Source organism: Centroberyx gerrardi, chromosome 2 (genome assembly GCF_048128805.1).
Source record: "Centroberyx gerrardi isolate f3 chromosome 2, fCenGer3.hap1.cur.20231027, whole genome shotgun sequence".
In the NCBI taxonomy this organism is placed as follows: domain Eukaryota; kingdom Metazoa; phylum Chordata; class Actinopteri; order Beryciformes; family Berycidae; genus Centroberyx; species Centroberyx gerrardi.
The window spans coordinates 24,415,293-24,438,014 of NC_135998.1; the positions used below are offsets into that span (position 1 = coordinate 24,415,293).

The 22,722-nt window shown below is 43.1% G+C and overlaps 1 protein-coding gene across 5 annotated transcripts in view; it reads right to left on the reverse strand.

Moving 5' to 3' along the window:
- Nucleotides 1-4,064: 4,064 nt before the first annotated feature.
- The window catches only part of fnbp1b (formin binding protein 1b), a 61,413-nt gene continuing 42,755 nt past the window's right edge, over nt 4,065-22,722 (reverse strand). For 3 of the 5 annotated variants that reach the window (XM_078287184.1, XM_078287177.1, XM_071924027.2), the window contains exons 9-14: nt 21,321-21,512; nt 12,571-12,680; nt 12,335-12,467; nt 11,811-11,935; nt 11,384-11,568; nt 9,187-9,365 (exon numbers count right to left, since the gene is read on the reverse strand). In XM_078287184.1, the coding sequence (XP_078143310.1) occupies nt 9,187-9,365; nt 11,384-11,568; nt 11,811-11,935; nt 12,335-12,467; nt 12,571-12,680; nt 21,321-21,512 (924 nt within the window). Of the gene's footprint in view, nt 7,150-9,186; nt 9,366-11,383; nt 11,569-11,810; nt 11,936-12,334; nt 12,468-12,570; nt 12,681-14,293; nt 14,330-14,620; nt 14,636-16,721; nt 16,815-19,305; nt 19,495-21,320; nt 21,513-22,722 lie in introns of those variants that run through there. The other 2 variants (XM_078287187.1, XM_078287182.1) reach the window with 2 other exon arrangements.

Genomic DNA, 22,722 nt, shown 5'->3' on the forward strand with positions numbered 1-22,722 from the left:
TATCAAGTGGCTATATACCAAATAGGCACTTGATATACAGCCAGCGACACAGGCCTAAAGGGAAAACATCACTGGTTTGCTATACAACTGACTCAAGCAAGATAATTAATTTTGAAGAAAAATTATTAATTTCCTGATCATGTTGCTACAGGTCCAATATAACTAACTTGGCCTTCCTCAAAGGTCTGAATATGATGCATCAGTGGCTGCATGGTATTTAGTCATAGCCTGTGTAAATGTATTTGGTCCCACAAGCCACATGGAAGATTTCTATGAGGACAGTTCGTCAGTCCTTGGAGTAAAGTTGCAAGCTGTGGCCTCTTTAAGAATTGAGAGGTGTTTGTCAGCCAGGCAGATCCTGTGGGATGATCTGCTGATTTTCACAGAGAGCAGCAGATCACAGAGATAGGGACTTCAGCACATGCTTAGCACATGGGTAACATTAAATCATAGCTGTGGCATCATGTCAGGGATGAAAGGGGTAAACTCACTTGCCCCAGAAGATTAAAACTTGCCCTCAGTGTGCTGTTGCTCAGCATGAGCATTCCTTTTCTTTAGTCATTTTGAGCTAGCTTGCTAGGTTCCAGTGCAAGCTGTGTTAGAAAGTGTGTTGGAGGGGGTGAGGGCCACATGTGTTTAGTTCACAGCATGCAATTGCGTGCTCTGTGTGGCGACTGGGACTGATCATGGCAGCTAGGTGAGCCAGAAACAGCTGATAATCTGATTCGTCTGTGGGCCAAATCAAAATTTGCGACAGGCTGAAGAGGACTTTGAGGGTGTGTGAAATACCCTCAAAGTCAAAACAGAGGTAGAGATGTTGGTAAGAATGATGAACAAGTGTATTAGGAAGTGGTTTGGAGTCTGCCTGTCTTAGCAGTGTAGCACTGGAAAGAGAATAGGCTACAAGGGACTTTGGGAAAGGCCTTTATCTAAACAGAGAAATTCAAATGCCAAAAGGAAGACTAAAGTTAAGTCTAACAGAATCCAAACACAACAGTAATTAGTGTTACACGTACTCTTGCAAATATGCAAAAACGGACCCCTAAAGAAGCAGTTCAACAAGCATAATTGGCATTTAGACATAGGGATTCCAGGGATTATATGTGAGCCAATTAAGGCAGCTTCTAAATTAGCTGAGAAGAGCGGCCAGTCACTTTGGCTGAAAAGAAAGGATGCAAACTCCACTTATGACTAAGAAATATAAGGAATTATGCAATAAGTAAATGTAAGTAAATATGGCATAGCTATGGTACTAGAAGTGGGACTCCATATACTTCTGTGCAATAACCTCTATAAGGGCACTACATGACATAATGTACAAAGACAAAGTTTTGAGGGACAGACTGATACTTGAGCTGTAGAGATTACTGTAAAATTGAGGTTGCAACTCTGGCAATTCTTGTGTGCTGAAGCATACCGAATAGGTTAAAGCCCAGATAAGCACCTGCATGGTGCTGCCACCCAAACAGTCACTCAAATTGAAAATTTGATTCATTAGACCAGAAACAGCTCATGACTCCTTTCATCCCTTAAAAAGCACTGCCATTGAAAGGGAGGGAGTTCCATAAAAAGTAAATAAATGAAAAAATAAAAATCACTCATCTTTTGGTAGAACATGAGTACCCTCTCCTGGCCAATGAGAGGACCTGCCTGCAACACATGGGTTTGTCCAGTGTATTAGTTGTGTCCTGCTGCAGCCTTGGAGCCTAGTCTGCTGCTAAAAGTCATCCCTGAGTAAAAGATGGTTACATAGTAAAATGTCCTAGTTGCATTAATCTGACACACACCTTCCAAGAGTATAACTGAGATTAGTTTTGTTTAAGAAGCAAACTAATATGAACACTAACACCGTTCAATTACAGCAGCATTAACTAGTATACTAAAGAGTTCAAAATAATTTATATAGTGAGACAAAAAACAAAGTAGCTTGTCCTCATAATGACTCTGCTGTAGCTGTCTAATGTCACATTTGATGTAGACTAATTTGGTTTTTCCCTTTCCCCAGTTAAAATTCTAGCTGGTGTTGACTATCTAATGCAAGCTAACATTATAAATAGCCTAAATAACTTCCCAACTGGCAAAATGAGTTTAGCTAAATGTACACTGTGGCCAAGTAAATTGTTGTTTCTCCTTCAAGTAAATCTAAAATCTGGCATTAAAATCAAAGGAATAACAAGGTTGTTGGTGCTTTTCCTAATAGGTTATTTATCATGGTGTCAGCCTCTTTATCCTCTGAATGTTAAATGGAAAATAACAAAATAATGAACAGTGCTTTACCCTGTCCATGTATTTATATAAGCTATGAGTAGTCTGCAGTTAATGTCCAGACCAAATGTATATCGAGGGCTTGGAGCCAAAGGGACGTAAGTGCGTTATAGTAGATTTCACAGGAGAGCCAAAACAAATTTTGATCAAACTTGGATGAGCTGCCGTTACCACATACTAAGCACAATATTTTAACTTTTTGTGTTATCAGATTCAGCATTACCATAAAAACAATACTGCTACAGTTTAAGTTGAATTATATTCGTTAACTTTTTTAAAAATGGCAAAAGAGTGAAATACGCCTTTTTGGCACAAACATTGTCCCAATACAGCCATGCAGAATATGGGCGTATGTAAGTAAACAATTGTAATGTTTTAATACAAATCTAGCAATTACACTTCAATCAACACTGAAATATAAAACAAGATCAGAATGAATATCTTTATCTTGAAGTAATGCTCAGCAACTTTCACCAAGGCCTTTAAAATTGTAGCTATATGGAACATATCAAATTGATTGATACATTTTTTCTGTTAAAAACTTTTAATAAACCTCTGTAGACATAAGAAACTACTTTTGATTCTGAACTACTACTTTTTTTTTCTTTTGCTGGTATAATACTTTTTTGTATGTGTCCCAGGACACATCACTTATTGATGTGTCCTGGGACACATTCAAAGACCTGTAAAACTCCTCATAACACTGAGGGATAACTTCAGCTACCAGCAGTCTTACTACCAGAGCTCATCTTGACCAGTTCACACTCCTAACATTATAAAATAACATTTTGAATCTATAGGCCTAAGTATTTCACGGGAATATTAACATATTTACATTCATCTAATATTGACCTAGAATATTAATTAGGATATGAATAGGATACTAAAAATGATGTGATCATGCTGCCATGCTAGCATTACTTACATCAGCATGCATTTTGAGTTGACCTAAGTGATGTTAGAATCCTCTACCCACAATGCTTGTTCAGTGTCAAAAGTGAGGTTTTGCTTGATGTCAAAAGGGCGTAAGTGCAGTTACGCCCTTTTGGCAGCAAACAAAACCCTACTTTTACTGTTACGGCTTTCAGTTTTTGTTTAATTAAAACTTATGGGTCATGATTTCAGTTGTGTCCTTTTGGCACTGAAAAGATCTCACTGAGACCTTTCAATTGATATATAATACTCATATTCGCACTTACGCCCCTTTGGCTCCAAGCCCTCGATATGTGAGTGTGTGTGTGTGTGTGTGTGAGAGAGAGAGAGAGAGAGAGAGAGAGAGAGAGAGAGACAGAGTGGCCAGGGATCTCCAAGAAAATGAGAATTAGTTTTTACTATTAGGCCTACATTATATGTACTTCTACAGTTTACCATTAGGCCTTTACATTTAGCCTATTTCCTAGTACAATGAGGTGCTTTGATCACAGGCTTCACTCTCTGTTATCCCCCAATAGAAAGTCTATGCTTTTCAGTCATTCATTACATCTATATCTGATCTTATTCTTGCCTAAATGTACAGTAAGTATAGCTTTGGTCCACTTTCCAAAGGCATGTATGTGTGTAACAGTAATCTACATTGTCTATACCTAAAACAAACTTGTAGTGCATTCTGAAAATCCCCTCAGAATTAATTCTGCATGATTATATGCATTATGGTTATGATTATGTGTATTAAATGACAATAAACTGGCTGTTGTTCTTTGTGATGGATACTGTAGGATTGTGATATTTATTTTGTGTGACAGGCAGCCTAAATTCCCATATGACGAGGAAAAAATGACATAATACATGATTATTTGCTTTCCAGGTATATTTAATTGGCACAGTAAACACAATACAAAGTATTCAGTGCTCCAAAACACAAGCATAGGCTACCAAATGGAACACAAACAAAAAAGTGCAAAACACACCATTTGGTAGACCTTACAAAGGAAAAGAAGTCTTACTTTGCAAAGCAGAAAAGTAATGGTAAGACCTTCCATAGTTAAAATAGATGTTTTCCTTTTTTCTTAGTTTAAACTTTATTTATATATTCATATATATTCTCTCTAATTCCAACACGCCATTTCTTCTGTACAGGCAGCCTAGTCTGGGGCACTGACTACAGGTTTGTGGGTTTGTGGTCTCAATGCAGAGCATCGCAGATGGAGATCCAGCAGGCAGATGGCCACCATAAAGCTGCTGCTGCCCTCCAAGTGGTTATGTGTGCCTCACATAAATGTGTTGTTTACCTCAACAACTTTGAGATGGTCTGTCTGTGTGAAAATAAGATTTATCTTTTCATTTATTGCTAATAAACAAAAGTGGCTTGTTTGATAGCTTGACAGATCAAGCGATGAGTGGTGAAAAGCAAACGTGGTACTTTTAAATTTGATTCTGTGCCACAGCAGAGATTTGCTTTATTCCTTGCATCAAGTCACTGAGTCCAAATGATCATTGTTTATTTGCGGTTGTACGCTACGTCCTCCACTTCTCCATTTAAAACGTGTTTTTATATTCTATATTGACTCAGATGACATTTCAACAATGGCTTCATTCAAAACAAAACACTGTCATTGTTACTCATATTTGCAGTTAAGGGATTTCAGTCCCACAGTTAGGCAGAACAAGTGGCTGGTAAAGCAGGTGCAACATAGATTTCCAGCTCAAAAAACATTAAAATAGAAAGCAAAATCTCTTCAACCCAACAGCATCATCAAAAAAAATAAAATAAAAATGTTAAAATCATGTATGTGCCTTTGAGAGAGGGAATCAGTGGACATCATTTCTCTAGTCTGACAGTATTATGATCAGAAAAACTCTCAAGTTGCCCCCAAACATTTGGAAAATCACATCTTAATCCTTTCACTACACCACAACTACCATCAGCATCATTCTCTCAGGTTTCAAACAGTGATAGCATAAAAAAAAGAAGGCCCAAAATAGATAATTCTGCCTTGTCTCATAATTCAGTCACAGACTCACAGGATATTGTGTGGAAGTGGATCACAGTATATTTTCATATACAGTAGACAGTAAATGGACCATGCTAAAAACATCGGACATAAATCATATTTTCATAGATTTTAGTCTGGGTAAACTGTTGCTTGGACCATGTGGCGACTTCTGACACACCTGTGTCCACAAGGTGATTACTGTAAACTAACACTTGCGTTAGACACTCGGATCAAAACGGCACAACGCTAACGTCATTACACACATACTGTATATTTACAGTATAACAAATGCACAACACATTCATAACCTACTTATGCGTAACATCATCCAGAAACAACAATGTTGGGTCCCTAACGTCCTTTGCTGACAGTAATGAGATTAAACTGGGGGGGGACACTGGGAGGAGGTCACTCACTCACTGTTAAAAACACAGGTAGACATGCTTTCTGAGACAAAAGAACATCAGTCAGTGACAAACCAACAACAGAAAAGAGCAGTAAAAAAAACATGAACCACAGGCACAGAACCCAAAAGGTGGCATACAGGTTAATCAAAAAGATATGACCAGGCAATGGGGGTTAACTGAACAGAAAGGCCAGTGGGCGGGGAGGGGGGCTGTATGCCGAACCCCCCCCCCCCCCCCCCCCCCCGGGCCGCCAGCAGAGGGGCGAGGAGGAGACAGGGCAAGCATGCAGCACACCACAACGCTGAGAGGCCCCGCCCCGAGCTGTTGCACAGTGCTCAAAGCAGCCAAAGGGCAGGCTTATGCCGCCTGAGGAGGGAGGGGTTGCGGAGGTGGAGGTGGGGGGTGGGGGGCTGGGGTGGGTGGGGGGGGGTTGTGGTCAGAGAGAGGAACAGACACCAGAGGGCAAGACACTAATTGTCGGGATGAGAGTGTCGGTGAATGAAGTGGGATCCGTCCCCCCCCCCCCCCCCCCCCCCCCCTTTCCCTCCACTTGGTCCTGGATACCTGCCCCAGTGTGGACCCTTTGATGTGTCATGGCGTGGGGGATTGTGGGACAAGGATTGAAACACACAAGACCCCTCGCATATTCACACACACACACACACATACGTACAGATCGAACAAACACACAACATCAACCTGAAGCACTTCATACACCTGATTAGCACCCCATTCAGTCCCTCCTTTCTGTCTGGAACCTGCAAATATGGAGCTGACTGTAAAGAGTGGAATGAATGTGAGGTTGTTTTTTTAGCCCCGCTTGTAGATGGATGATTCTCTCAGCGATGCCGTTGAGTCAATGAGTGAGTGAGGAGTCTGTGTGTGTGTGACCTGACGGACTCCCTCACACACACAAGGTTGGATGGAGGTGTTTGACGAGGGGGCACGGCTTCCTCCCCTGGTCGTTTGAGGTGGTTTCTGTGGCCCGCTGGGCGAAGTGTTCAGGTCACCTCCAGCTGGTCTCCGTCCTGTCTCTGACCACACCCTGCCATGTGTGTGTGTGTGTGTGTGTGTATGCGTGTGTGCGTTGGGGGCAAAGGTAAGGAAAGGGAGAAGTGGCGGGGCCGAGGGGCGTTCAGAGCGAGGAAGCCAACAGCCGCTGTCATGACCGCGCGTGGCGCAAGCGGAGTTAGTTACATCAAGAAGCAAAGCTTTGCTGAAAACAACGAAAACAATTTTTTTTTATTGTGGTTGTGATTGTTGTTGTATGGGTGTTAAGAATGGAAAGGTTATGGGCGCTAAAATTTGGATGGATTTCTCTTATCGTTGCTTCACGCCAGAGAGTTTTGCAGAAGAAGCATAATACTACCGACAGATTTTTGTAACGGTTTGGAAATTGAGATGCATTATAATCAGCCTCCTCTTTTAGATTCAGGTCATCTTTCACTTTCTCTCTCTGACTCTATGAGCATTTGAGGAACATGGTGGTTTCTCCCAGGCTGCTTGCCCTGCCATTCCTCAGCCAGCCTCACACTTTTAGGAATCTGAAATTAAAAAAAAAAAGGAAATACAAACAAACAAAAAATGACAAAAAGAAAAGTTAGATACTTCTCAAGGCAATCAGGTACAAGACAGAAACCCAATTATTCAGATACAGAGAGAAGGAAGAAAGCAGTAGTTCCATATATTAACCTATTTTCACATGGCAAATAATACTGTGGTGTCAGCATACTGGTGTATGTAATCTGTGCATACCTGTGAAAGGCTTCATTAGCTTACAGCTGTATCTGTTTAGTAAGTACCTTCAACTAAGGACCTTTCAGGTTATTCCCCTTTGGTTTTCTTCTGGCATGAATTCATGTTTAAAAGCAGCCACTCTAGTTTGTCACAACATGCTGAAATCACATGTCATGAAAAATGGAGAAAAATCCCACAAATGCTGTAGCATGCACCACATTTCAAATGCACCTCCGTAAAAATCACAGGAGATATGAAATGTGTATTTAGAGCACTGATGGTAATGACTACCAGCACAACCAGTAACAAGCCATCAACACTGATTAAAGAACTGTAAAATGACGTTCAGCAGGAACAAAGATTTGTGTAATGAGAAACTGTCAAAAAAAGAGATGTTTTGAGTCAGTGTTAACTTCAAAATGAAGATCAGTGCCCGTATTAGTAGACATTTTAAATGGTGTAGAATCTCTTATTCTAGCACTGAACTAATTAATAACACAGAGGCCGTACTCAGACCATGCTTTAAAATGCACCTCGCCCAGAGGCGGTGCTCAGAGACTCATGCAAGAAACCACAAAGCTTTAACATCATGACCAGCCCCACATCTCAGGCCGTTCTCACCATATAGCTCAGTACAGCTAACTCTCAGTCCTTTATGCCTTTACCAATGGCCTGGAAAAAAGGACCAGAACAGCCCAACACTATCATTACCAAAAGATGGATTACAAAAGAAGAGAAGACATTTTAAAGGGGGGTGTTACTTGCTAATTTGAGTATCAAACATTTTAAAAGATTAATCCTTACCAGGGGACAGAGTAATTATTTCCACAACTTAACTTTCTCATTATGTAACAGCACTACAATTAAGCTACAGCATGCAACACCTATGAGTGGGCGCAGTGAGTGTTTTTACATGTTTGTTTTTTTCTTATTATAGCCTACAAAAATATTTTTTCATATATATATATATATCTTACAGCAGATTTAACTTACATTTTGCCATTTGCATGATTGCACATCTAGCATGCTTTCCTATTAGGTACAGCAAGTGACCAAAACACAATAATCTGGGCGATGATTTGAGAGTCTCGCTCCCGGCTTTCACTTGACGTTCATTGTCATTTCAAATGGTATGTACATTCACGCAGTTGAATTTAGTGATTTATTATCATACTGACTCAAAAATTAGACTGAGGCTGTGGTTCAGATTCTTAAATAATAGACACTGTCAACTAGATCTCTGAGTGCTGTTGATTAATAACGTGTGAGGGTTCGAGTGGAAAGCAACAAAAAGGTAATCTGTACTTTCAAGTCTTACAGTAAGAGAAAAAAAATAACACTTTTGTCAAGTACTGTGTGTTTAATATGTACTGCTGATAATTGTCAACAGGTGATTCTTCCCATCATGTTGAGGTTTGACTGGGGAAGCCATGTTTTGTCTTCTGTGGCCGCTAGGTGGCACTGCAGTGAACATGAGGCCAGACTTCCGCTCTCAAGCTCCCTTCCAGCTCATTTCACACCCACACTTTGCCTCCACAACATCTGCCTGGCTCAGCTACATTACTTGCTTCCAGTGTGTTCTCTTAAGACATGTATCTTCTTGTAATCGTAGCTCAAGTACAGTGTATATTGACACCTCAACCTATTGACCCCAACTGTCCCAACTGTCGTGAGGCACAATGGACAAATCTGATTGGTCCTTCCCACTGGGAGAGAGAGGAAGTGGGGGCATTCTCTGATCTGAACAACCAATATTTATCCTGGATCTCCGCAACTCGCCCCACTCCCTCGGCAGGGGGACGGAAATTTTCCTGACCCACAATAAGAAAAACACACTTGCTGAGTTAAATGTATGTCATAGCACCTTTGGCATTCGTTTCCAAAAAGACCTCGATGTAGGACGACGGGACGTATCCCTCCTCGTCCTCGTTCCTGCGCACTCGCGTCCAGCCGTCTCCTTTGTCTTCCTCTATGACGTACAACAGCTCCCCCTCTGCCACCGAGATGGTGCCCTCATTATGACCTGGAGGAGGTGGGGAACAAAAGAGAAATAGGAGAGAAGGATTAGGAGATGGAAGTAACAGACATCAGGCAGGGAGTAAGGAATTAGAACTCAAATAGGTACAAACAGAAGTGTAGAAATATAGCGATGTGAGCGAGTAAAGTTGTGCTTACTTCTGTCTTTGCTTAACTACCTTTATGCAGATCAAGTGTTTAATTTGTAAATCGGAGTCCCAGAGCACCAAGAGGAGGCTAATCCAGCGGGATAGGGAATCAGAAAAGGGTCACAGAAAGCAGTAAGCAGGGTCAAAAATTAAGCCAAAATATGGTAAAAACTGGTAAGATCAGGGCCCTTTTCCACCTCTCACTAAGAAATAACTAGATTTCCCTCCACTCTCCTCCCAGAGATGACAGGGTTCCTCTATACACCTTTCTTCAAAAAAGTCAGACTCATCCTCCTCATTCAGAGATCCCAAATCCATCCAGCCTATTTCCAGGGATGACATGACCCTCCCAAAACCATATCCAGAGCTGTCATTTTCCTCGTGCACACAGCACCTACCCCAGGTCTAGAGGTTCCAGGTCCCTCCGCCGAACATTCAGAGCAATCGCGGATCCCTTCCCCTTCCCACTGGGAGCTTCAAAAAAGGCCAGGTTCCTTACATGATTCCTGTCCCATGTCAGCCAGCATATCTGTTCACTGACAACAGCTCCCACTACCTGACCCCACTTGATCCCATTTCCTCCCTGTGCTGCTTCATCTCACTTCACTGCAAGCCAGACGTGGAAGCAACGATATTTCACCAAACTCAGTGTCTCTTTGACTCCTGCACCTATGCAGAGGTTGTAGCAAGAGTGCTTCCTTCATCACAGAAGTAAAAGACTTGAAAAAAGACCAGAAATGCTCTTTCCTGGAGGATGACTAGACGATCAAGCGTGCATCCCAGTATATAAAGTAATGTCTGTAAATTGGATTAAGACTAATGTGGCTTCTGCAGTGCTGAGCAGGCCAGAATGGAGCCAGCAGTATCAGTCATGCTTCAGCAGAACTTCAACAAAATGCCAAATAGTGCTCAAATGCCAAAGTGCTCATTTGTAATCCTGATCATTTCAAAGTTTAACTGTTGATGTCAAGTTTAGTCTTCGTGTTAGATCAGTGAGCAAAGATCCTCATTTGTTCTGATGTCATTGGTTCAAATAGTCTTTCTGTTCCTATGGTGACAGAGACGTGGGTTGAATTTCACTTCTCCATCTAAGCTCTCTAACTTTCAAAAGCCCACACTCGATGGTTGAGGTGGTGGCTCTTGCTGATTTCATGGGAATAACTTCAAGTGAAACCCTATGAAATTCTTTTGAGTTTGTTTTCTTTCAATAAGAAATAACCTATTCTAGTTGACTATATAGTAATAAATCTAATAAAATGTTTAAATTTGACATAATCTGTCACTGGACTGATTCACAAACTCAAATTCCTACTTGATCTTGTTATGACTTCTGGCCTTATTTTAGAGGCGAGAGTCGAGAAACATACAATTTATTTTTATCACTGAAAACGTTTTCAGCAACTCCTATACTATTACAGAAAGTAAACCAGGGAATGTGGTGGAAAATTTCAATTTTCTCCCTATAAAGTTTTCCATAGCTGAATGAGGATACCTGTGCTATTAAAAAGAGTGCAGGAAAGTTGAAAAAAAATGTTTTCATTTTGGAATTGATGGATGAATTCAATATTGGAGTTACAGTTGTGCGAGAAAAAGCTGTTTTGAATGCTTATCACTAAGAGACATCATAACCCTTCCATTGATCAAGTTATTAATGCTCTGCATCTTCTTTTAAGACAAAACTGAAACTTATTTAAATTTGCATTTAATTAATAACTTATTTCTACCATTCTACCATTATTTCTGACTGTTTATATGTTTGCTTTAATTTGGTTACTTTATAGCAATTTGGTTTTATATAGATGCATGCATGTGCAAGAGCTTCCATTCTAGTGGGTCTGATTCTCTTCTCATTTCCAAAATCTGCGGTTGTAGCTACCTTCAAAGGGGTACAGGGCTTTGCAGGTGCCGATGGTGGGCAGGGTCTCCTCGTCGTCAAACTCGTCGTCGAACTCCGGTGTGGAGGAGGTGGGGACGGGGGCGGGGGCGGGGACAGGGACGGGGTTGGTGTTGGCTTTGACCTGAGTCTCTGAATTCTGCTCCTCTGTGTAACTGCCATCCGGGCTGCTCAAGGGCCAACACACACACACAATAAGTACACAGTAAAAACAGACATACTTTCTGGCCGAAAAAAAAAAAAAGTTGTGGGGTAACTCTATGTGTAAGTATAGAGCAGGGTTATGCGGAAGTGTGATTGATGTTTGGTATAACTGTGTGTGTGTTTTTGAGTGTCTGTATCTGTTTCAGTGTGTGTGTGTGTGTGTGTGTGTGTGGGCGGGGGGGACTCTTGTGAGAGTGTGCCATACCTCTCTCTGTCCTGGGCACAACTGTTGCCCACCGATGTGTTGTTCTGGGTCTCATAGAGTCCACTTTGTCTCCGGCTTGTGTCACTCTTGGATGGCATCCTCCCCTCCACCTCCGCTAACCAGCCCTGAAACACACACACACTCATTACGCTGCAGCTCATCAATCAAGCTCTCTAAATCCATTTCCAGTGGGACGGAATTGTTTTTGTCCATCGTGAATCAGACGGCCTTTACATTTGCAAAGGAAGGAACACCTTTGCCTTGCGCAGCGGTTTGTTTGCCATTTATTTACAGGGTTCATCCAGGCCGCTGCTCTGGGACTCCTCTCTCCCTGCACAGGGCTGGAACATACAGCAGCACGTCTTCTCCTAATAAGGAAGAGCAGCCGGCTTCTCTGGATCTCCCCCAGCAGGAGACGTGTGTTTGAACCGCTCATTATTTACTGTCTGAGATAAACCAAACAACATTGCTTTGCCAACACTAACACTTCCAGAAATGAGAACTAAGAGTGGCACCGAACGAACCTCGAATTTCTGCAATTCGAACTGGAGCTTCTCGATGTTCTGTCCTATTTCTGTTAGCCGGGGGTCTACGCTGGCTGGGTCTCCCATCTGAGGGTTCTTCACGTAGACGTCTTTCATCTTAGTTAGAGCGTCCCTAGAAGAGCAAAACATTCACATCAGTACCGCTGACACAAGCCATCAAGCCTTCGTTGTATATACTGTATATAAAGGCATGTCGACCGATGTGTTCTCGATACCTCTGGTCCATCTCCTTCTGAATGTCCTTGTTCAGTTCATCTATCTTGCCCTGCAGCTTCTTCCTCCTCTGCTCCGGCGGCAGGTGGCTGAAGTCCTCTGGTCCGGAGCCCTGGGACAGAAAGGGAGGGAGAGGAAGAGAGAGGCAGGAAGGAGAACCAAAAAGGAGAGAAAGAATAAGACACAGAAGACCAGGATCTGATAGCTCATTACTTTTTGTGTTGCTGTTTTAACGGGGGCATATTCTAGTATTTCTCAGGTACCAGCAAACAGATGTATTCCTAGTTAGTGGTAGTTAGGTGCAGTATCCCCCCTTTGTTGTAAAACGCCCTGAACCACAAATGGATAAAGGTCGGATAAGTGGAGAATGAGGGAGATACTGCAGCCACCCTCTAACACACACTCATTGAGATTTGGGTCGTTTTGTCTGTGAGACCTTACACCTATTCAGTCCCAAGCCTAAACTAGCACTCTCAGTGAATGCATTAGAAAATGTAATAAAATATCATATTGTATTTCAGTATGTGCTGGCTATTGGGCGTGAAGCTGTCTGGCTGTTCTCTAACAGCACTGTGTGTTCTTAAATGGAGGCTTGTGTGAGTGCGAGGTCTTGGCAGGCCAGCGACTATCATATTTCCTGATGAGAAAGTTTCCAGTCCGTTACGCCGAACTGATGAGTCATATTGCTCGGCATTCTCTCCAAACTTCTGCGGACATAATGCATCAGTATTGCTATCAGATAGTGCTAGCTGCTCTGCGGTTCGGTGTCTGAGTGGCAAAAGCGCATTATAATGGTGCTTGGACTGGATAGGTCAGGGTTGCAATTAGATCTCATTACGATGGGACACAGTGGCACCGAAGGATAATGCTGTAGGTGCTACAGGCTTGAGGTCAGGGTTCACTGCACAAAAACCAGGTCACACACAGCAGCTGGTTACCACGGTGATCTTACCCCTTCTTCCTGTATCACCACGCAACACTTACCAGGCATGCAACATAACAAAGAGCTGTCATCATGCACTGACACATGCTCCCCTAGCAATGACAAGTTACATCAGGTGTGAGTGATCACATTCTCTAAGTACCTCAGAACAAATTAAAACAGTCTTATCTATATGTATAATGTAAGATTGACACTTCTATAACTCAATTCTACATGATCAGACTTAATCAAAGAGGAGTATTAGCTAACACGATTGATTTATTCTTTGTATTGTGATTCATTTAGGAATGAATAAGAATTGCAAATGTATTGTTCTGTTTAATATCAGATGTAGGTTTATTAAAACCAAATGAGTAAGTAGAAATGACTGTTGATACGAATCGTAGGTCAACTTCACCACAAAGTCAAGTTGATCTGGAAAGTGTGAAAATATATTTTTTTTATTTTCTGTCTGTTCTGAGGCAAATGTTGAGGAATAGTTGATATTCCTCTGCGGAGGCTTGCCATTGTGCGGTTTTCTTCCATTAGTTTGACAGAAAAACACTCTATAAAGGCAGTTAGAGTAGTTCAACCTTGCATTTAGAGGCCGTCGCGGTGACATCTGGGTAACTCAATAGACATCTACTGAAATTGGCATGCAGTGCAAGGACGTGTGTGAACAACTACTACAGAAGATCAGAATTTATGATATTTATCCTTGATTCTAACAATCACAAGAGCGGACAGGGACTACGAGACAGACTAAGAGACAGACAGATATAACATAGCGTAAATCTGATCACCTCAATGAGATTCCGGACGTGGGAATTGAGTGTGATCTGCACCACAGAGACCACAGACACAGTTGGGAGAGACGCGACAGAACACAACCACAACATAAACACAAACAAAAATAACACACAAATGAGACAACAACATGAGTCTGAAGTCCATCGTTGTGTCACAGCAAAATAAACCAATTAATAACTTGGACCAAAAAAAAAAAAAAAAAAGCAAAACAAAAACATAACGGCGTACACGAACGTTATCGACACTGTGTTACTGGGAGGACGTGACATGCGTGCTATGGTCATGCCGCTACGGTCGTGCGGTTATACGGTCATGCTTACCAGCTTGAGAGAAAGCTTCACGGGGGGGAAGAGAAGAGAGAAATGGCGAGGCGCAGGAGAGAGAAAGAGAACAGACAAAAGTCAACATCAGAAGGATATAAAGAGCATTTGGTCATTCTCCAGTACACAGAAATTGTTTACATGTATTTTGATGATGGTAACGCTTTCCTTTTGCCAAACTTCACCAGTTAATGAAAAGAGGGCATACTGTGGAAGAGTATGTGCATGGAAAAGTATTTGGATTTATACGCAAAAAAAAAAAAAGCCCTTTCAACATCTAAAATATGAACCAATTTCAGATATAACCCCCCCCCCCCCCCCCCCACTCTTTTCTAATTTGGTGAAGTCTAACATTTCCGGCATGATGGATTAATGAAAAATGAGAGATGTCAAGTTGGCGAAAAAGGCCAGTCTACTGCACAAGCATGAAGTAAAGAATGAGAGTAAAAGTAGGGGAAGACAGCGGAGAGAAATGTAAAGAAAGAAGTGGAGGGATAGTGACTGTGTGACAGGGATGGGTGTGCTGTGTGCCCCCTTGCCTCTTGATCCCTCTCTACTGCCATCGCAATGACAGGCAAGAGACAGCAGAGGGCACCAGAAACATGTATCACCATAAGCAGATCATGTTCCACGAGTTGAAATGGAGGCAGATACACAGACAGGTTGGAGAGAAGTTGTTCCCGGGTTGACAGCTGAACCATCGTAACTCACCTCAACAACACTGTCGCTAAGAAAAGTCTACGCACGTCAGCGCCTATAATGTACTTCCAAAAAAAAAAAGTAAAAGCGGTTGAATGGTAGAACTCGTAAAGGAACAATGATTAACTATTAAATAAAAATAAATGATGGAAAATTAGAGTGGAAAGAACCGAAGAAATTGTTCTGAAGAGCTTATTTAGGCAATCTTTTGAGTGCTTATTATTGTTTTGAATCCAAAGAGAAGCGGAGGTTAACAGCCATTCGCTGGTAGAGCTGGAGCAGATGACCTGTAATCCTGTTAGAGGCTCACAGGCCGGTGCACTCAGGAGCTCCACTCACTTTAGTCCACTATGCCACTAGTCATCCACCTGGAAAGGCCTGCTGCGGGCCTCCCTAAGGTGCCTTATGACCCCCCCCCCACCCAAACTGCTCTCACCTTTTTCCCTGTGAGAAGCCTTACTTCCAGTAGCACACTAATTCAAACAATCCTATCTCGCTCACACGTTTCTTAAATTGTGGGTTGGGATCCAACTTGGGCCCTGTGTCTGTTTCAGCCTGGTCCTCGGATGAGAACTATATTTCTATATGTCTTGGCATGAAAAAGTAAAAAAAAAACAAAAAAAAAAACAAGCATAAGTCTTAGAGCTAGAGCGTTTCTTCCATTCAGACAGACAGAGATATACAGGCAAATGGTCCTTACAGACAGGTAACACAGCTATGGCAACATCAGCACAGAGAAAGCCCTGGAGGGGTGAATTCTGGGTACTGCAAGCCGGACCCCGATCCAAAGTGTTACCAACACCTCACCTAATGTTGCACCCACCTGACAGTGAGATGTAAAACAGCGAGGAAGGGCGATTGCCGGGTAGGATGAATGGCATCCGCACACCCACAATCCCCACATCCTCAGGTGCTTGTGACACTTTGCGAATTGACCCCTAAGAGATGCTCAGCGGAGAGGAGGTCTGAAACGACTGCGGGTTTGGGAGGACACAGCGGGGCGACAAGGAAACCTCAAGCTGATATGCGGGATGTGGAATGAAGTCATCATCTTCTCTGATCATCTGACTCGGTTCTACACGTGTCAGAGCCATGTGATCGACACCGAGCCAGGCACAGACACTAGCCTCCTTTGTGAAGAAATAGAATCATTTGAGGTAGAAACTCCTCATGGAGACTGAATGTGTGAGATTAGAAATTGTTTTTGTGGATGTCTACATTATTATTATTATTAATGAGACTACTGTCTGTGTTGTACATGGCTTTCACCAACACACACACACACACACTCATCACACATTCACTCGGACTCACATCCATGCACCTGCACGCGCTCACAGAAACACACGTCACAGATACACACACACACACACACACGCTGACTCCCATCACACACACTTACAACATATTGCCTGGCCTCGAAAGCATATGTGGGCCGGCCCAGAGTCCTCTTCATGAGCTCTTTGTGATAAATGAGCGAGCGCGGGGATTGCTGCTGCGGTGGTCGCAGGAGAGAACACAGCTCCGTCAATCAGTACGCATGGAAACTAATGAGAAAACAGCACTGCTGCCTTACGCTCTTACACTCTCTTGCACTTTCAAGTTCAAATACACACTCTTTCTCTGTTTCCTCCCCTCCCACTTCATCGTATACACACACGCAACACACACACACACACACACACACACACAGTGACTGTTGATGGATTAGAGGGCTGATATGCACTGCACAAGGGCTCTCCTGCAGGGTGAGACATCCCTCCACTGGGCAGGCTCAGACAGACAGCACCCCACCTCCACTGGCACGACTTCCCTAATCCCTAACATGGTACTATATTCTCACTGCAGGAGGTGGGGGAGGGATAACAGGCTGTGTTTTGTTCATATAACTCCAGCTGCAACTACAAAAAGGAAATACGTTTTTATCTCTTGCCACTGGCACGAATAATACTAGACTTTATTAAATCTTTATTGGATCTTTTCCGTGTCACAGTGACCAATAGAAGGCATAGGTGAGGAAGTGTTGCTAGAGAAGCTGACCATATGGAGTACAGGCCTGTTTGTTAAAGGGCTGGGGAATCGCTCTGGCTCTCCACCAGCAGCTGCTCGGAGGCATTAGCCCATATTGTCTGTGCTGGTGAGGTGAGGGGGGCTAGCGTCCCTGAAGGGCTCGTTATTTTACTGGATCTACATCTTCTGTTTCTTTTCTTGGCCTATGTATGCGGTAGATTTATTCCTAAAAGAAAGCAAAAACATCGTAAAATTATAGTCTAAGTCAAAACAACATCTATATACATGGAAAAACATAAACAGGTTATTGCATGGGGTATGAAAAGGAGTGGAAAATAATTTAAATGGAGTGGAAATTAATTTAAATGAACCCTCTAAAGGGTTTTAGCTGTCAAAATAAGATATGATTATATGAATATCCCTTCAGAGACAAGCTTCAAGTACAACAATAAAAAAAAATATCCACTCCAAACCTTCATTCAAACTTATGTGTGTTACAGTAAGGTCAAACTGAAATCGTTTAATCTGTGTGTAGCAAGAACACAATGCATCTGATTTAGCTCTGCACGCTGTTTTTATCTCTCTTTTGGAGAGCTGTTTCAGCACTTCCGCTTTCAGAAACGTGCACTTCCTGCTACATCTCTCCCGCTTTAGAAAAAACATGCACTTCCTTCTTCTGCTGACCTTCAATCATTTCCTCTACGATACGCTCACACACTCCACCGCTGCACCGTATTGTTCTCTTGCTTTTTCAGACGTCATGTTAGCACCGATCTATAGAAATGCTTTACTTTGAGTAACTGCTGCCCTTTTAAATACACAAGAGTACAAACAAAGTGTATTTGCGGGGTCCGGAAGGAACACGTGAGCAGCCGCCCAATTCCTGAGGTCAGGGGGACCTGGAGGGGTGAATTGCATCATGGGCAGGCATGCGGCGACCCGGCCCGGCCCGAGCAATTCCATTAACAACATGGATTGAATTTTAGAATAGGAACTGGCGATGACAACAGGACCCTGGGGTGGTGCTGATAAAGTGCTCGTGTTAAGCCACCCTCCGGGAAGCCATCTAAAATTACTCTTATTGGCCGTCTCACTCCACACTGAGCGACTCAATCAGCCTGCGTCACGCTGCTGCCATATCCGCTACCCATCACTTGATGCATATCGTGGTCATTGCCAGATTTTATAGTCTTTTCCTGTCCATGTGCGAGAAAAAGCAATCTGCCTCCAGCATAGACTGTGGAGAAGTGCACCGGGAGCGATTGCTGCCTCCATGCTATTGCCAAGACTGCTCAGGCATCTTGCTAATTTCTGTCAAGGGGGGGGGGGGGGGGGGGGGGGGGAGATCGGTGAGAGGGGATGTCATGGTGAGCACAGTGTTAATATGAAGAATGGAGGGACAAGATGGAGAGAGTGTTGGTGAGACAGAGAGGGACCATGGATTCAGAGTTAGGCACTGACGAAGCATGCTACAGAAGCAGAAAGAGGCTGAGCACTGTATGAGTGAAGGCCAGAGGCTTGTTATAATGTTTACTGATTGAATTAAATTTGTTGAAGACACCATATTAGTCCTTTTGTAATAAGAATATTCATTTTTGAAAAAGCCAATTACTATTCGGAACAGCAAATTCTATTATATAAAGCTCATGTGAAGCTGTAACGGGGCAGAGGCCCAACGTGAACACTCTTTTTTTGTAACTGTGGTCACATTGCCTACATATAGATGCATTCAGTTATTGGTAATGGAGACAATGTTACTGAAATCAACTGCTATGACACATTTTCATGATAATACCATGTAGGCATTATGACCCTCAAACTAGACCATGGGCCAAGCAGAGTGCGCTTATCTTACCTCACCCATACAGTGGTGCAGGTACAGAGCTCAGAGATACAGGTGAGGACACACACACACACACACACACACACGCACACACACACACACATGCACAGAGCTGCTGGACACACACACTTACCCCTCGCCTCAGGCTCCGGAGGCAGTGCATTTTGGGTTTGGAGGTCATGAAGTCGTTGAGGCGGTGGGAGAGGGGCTCCTTGTGCTGCTTGGGAGACTGGGGGTCGTTGGGAACAGCAGAGGGTGAGGGCGGGGACGAGGCTGGGGGGGCGGGGGGGGGCTGGTGGGGGGACGTTAACAGGGACATAAGCTACCAGTAAGAGAGGGAGCCGTGACGGAGAGAGGAGGAAAAATATGGAAGAAGGGGGGGCAAGAATCAAACAAAAAAAAAAAAGACAAAGAAGAAGAGGAGGGAACACAAAACGAAATAAATAAGCCTCCTACAAATATTAAAAATAAACAGATAACAGAAAAACCCAAACGGAACACAAAAGACAACCGAAGGCACATCGAACCTAGTGTTTCAGTTGTTATGCTGTTGTGGAAAACCGTCCAACACAGAAAACATAAACAAAAACAACAACTGTCAAAAGAAGAAAACAAACAGAGTGAGTAGGAAGCTTAAAAGGGCGTTAAAGCAAGCGGCTGCGACAAAGCAGAGAGTTCCACTCGAAGCACATGCAGTCTTCCATTTTAGAATCGTTTGCTTTTTTTCCAAACCTCATCACATGCGAGCGAGGACTAGAAATTCACCACATCCCCCAGGATGTCAGCAGCTGAATTTGAGGTCATCATCAGAGAAACCTAATTGCCTATCGCTGTCCTAAAACACTCGACTGCCTAATTCATAAAGCGGTGTTTTGGGAGTTAGAGAATGATGCAGTGATGAGTTCTACCGCTCGATGAGCATGCATGGGTAAGAGATTCAGAAACCCTTCTTTTGAAACAAAAAAGCAGAGAGATGGTTGACAAATCAACTGGCGGCTCCAAGGAATACTATCTGAATTCACTAAGGAACTCTGGACTTGGGGAGGCACTGTATAAAGGCAATAGTTTCTATAACAACTGATAAAAACACTTATACAATATTCTGAAATATGAATCATTTTATACTAATCTCGAAGATACAGAAAACCATGACATTTGTGTGTGTGTGTGTGTGTTTCCGTTATGCATGTATGTGTGTGTGTGGGTTGTCTGACACAGGATGCATTTCTCTTTATGGCTGTCTGTGCTCCTGAACACCTGCTATAGGTAATTTACCCTGAGTACATAAAAGATACTGTTCTAAACAGCTAAGCCTTATTTTCAGGGTCCAGGATGAGTTCATCACACGCACAAGTATGCTGGGGTTTTTCGTCCGTCATCGCACACTCCTTCCTTTCAGCCTTTCTCTCACACACACCCGATCACTCACTCACCCCCTGATCTAGTTCAGTGCAAACTGTGCCACCCTCCCACCCTCCCACCTCCGCCCATATGACAGTCAGAGATCGGCTTAGAAGCAGGAGATTGAAGGATGCCATTCCAGGCTGATCACCAGTCAAGTCAGTCAAGGGGAGATGGTGAGGGAGACTGTTATTTTGGGGTCTGAGAGCGAGTTAATATCTGACAGTTGAGTCCATCCGCAGAGTGAAGGTAGAAATGCATTAGTGGGTTAACGTTACAGAGGGGAGGCTCCACATCGGTGAGGGTGACTGCCAGTGAATGACCAGCGAGGGGAAAAGGAAACGGGTGGCAAATAATAACAACAAAACTGGCAATACTAACAGTGAACTAGCAACACATTTCTTGAATTGAACAGAACTGAACAGAAGTCAAAACTTCTAGACAGAAATCAAATTTAAACGAAACACATATCAGGTATTAATGTAACAATTACTAAAAATGAAACACTGAAGACATATTTCTTCTCTAGCTGCAAGACACCGAGACCCAAACAACCTGCAAAACCCCCGCAGCCCTCCACCCCAACCCACAAAGAAGTCCTCCAAGTGCAAGCTGACCTCCAAACGAGGACACTCTTGCAGAGTGAAAATGAAATGACGAATCCCCGCACTATAAAGCCAGTGAGGCCTCGCCGTGCGTTCGGGTGTAAATGCGAGTGTGTGTGTTCAGTGTGCGTTCATGTGTTACCTTGTTCTTGTTCTTAATGAAAGGCCACAGTTTGCCCTTGCTCTTGCCACCAGGCTTCTCCTTGGGCTCCCTGGTGTTGGACAGGCTGGTCTCGGATGCCGTCCTCTTCATGGCCTGGCCGTAGTCCTCGAACTCCACGTCTCCTGGGGGCTCGAACCCCGACTTGTAGGACTCCACCACCTGCTTCGAGTCCTAACAGAGGTCAGAACAATCAATACCGGCCTTATGTTTGCTATATCCATGATACATTTTTTTCTACATCTTGATTTTAAAATAGAAGAAACATGTAAAGTAATGAGTCAAAGGGGGATCTCCCTGCACACTGCATCTCCTTTGTTGAGTTTGTCCAGCTAATCAGCAGGTCTGGAGATAACTTGCCATAAACAATAGTGGTTTGGTGACTCAGTTGTTTATGTTAGCTTTTTCTGTTAGCAGTTCATCAGTGAATCACAGAGAGGAGAGGGAGAAAGGCTGCCTTTATTCAGTTTGTGGGCCAGAGAAGAGAAAGGAAAAGACCTCAATCTGTCAGGCAGGAGCTATGATGAAAACGCTAAGGTCGGGACACAGCCAGGCTCGTCAGATGCAGGAAAAAGCACATTAATCAAGTGCAGTGTGCATCTGCCTATGTGAACTGATAAGGGCTGAGGGTCTGGTTGAAGGGGTTGGGATCAGGGGTCAAAGCTCTGTTGCTGTGTACTGTATACCAGAGAGAAGGAGAGATGGAGAGAGAAAGAGAGAAAGAGAGACGAAGCATGTGATCTGTTATTCCCCGCCGTTGTTTACTGCAACAGCTAGTCAGGGGCCTAAGTCATCTCCTTGGAGCTAGTCCATGCACACAGCTAGACACACACACACAAACACACATACACAATCCCTGGGGATAGTTTTTATTTTTTGGTCACATAAGGCAGGCAGCCAACATGAGACATCTCAATATATCACACCGCTCATTTTCTATTGCAAGTACTGAGCTAATGTGGCCCTCAGAATTCATACAACAAAAGGCATGGGACAACACTGAAACCAACAAATGCATATTGGCTTTGGAAATGTGGATAGCCTGAAAATACAAAGCCTGTCAGTGGATCTCAGCATCTCTTTCTCTACAGAAGATTTAGAATATACGTCGGTTAATTTTCTCCAGTTTCCAGAACAGGTAGTTAATTGTAGTGGACTCGTCTAACTTTCCTCTACAGCCATGGTTGACAGCGAATAGTCACTTAGCAACACTCTCCAGAAAGTGGGAGCCAGCTTTTGTAGCTGTCTGTGTGTAATGCATCAGCTCTTAAAGTCATCCCTCCTCAGTTTGAGCCTTTGGTTTCCTCCACTAACTCTCAGCATCCTCTAAGAATCTGGTGAAAATCAGTTGTAGCTATTAGCTTATTATTGCTATAGTAAAGGA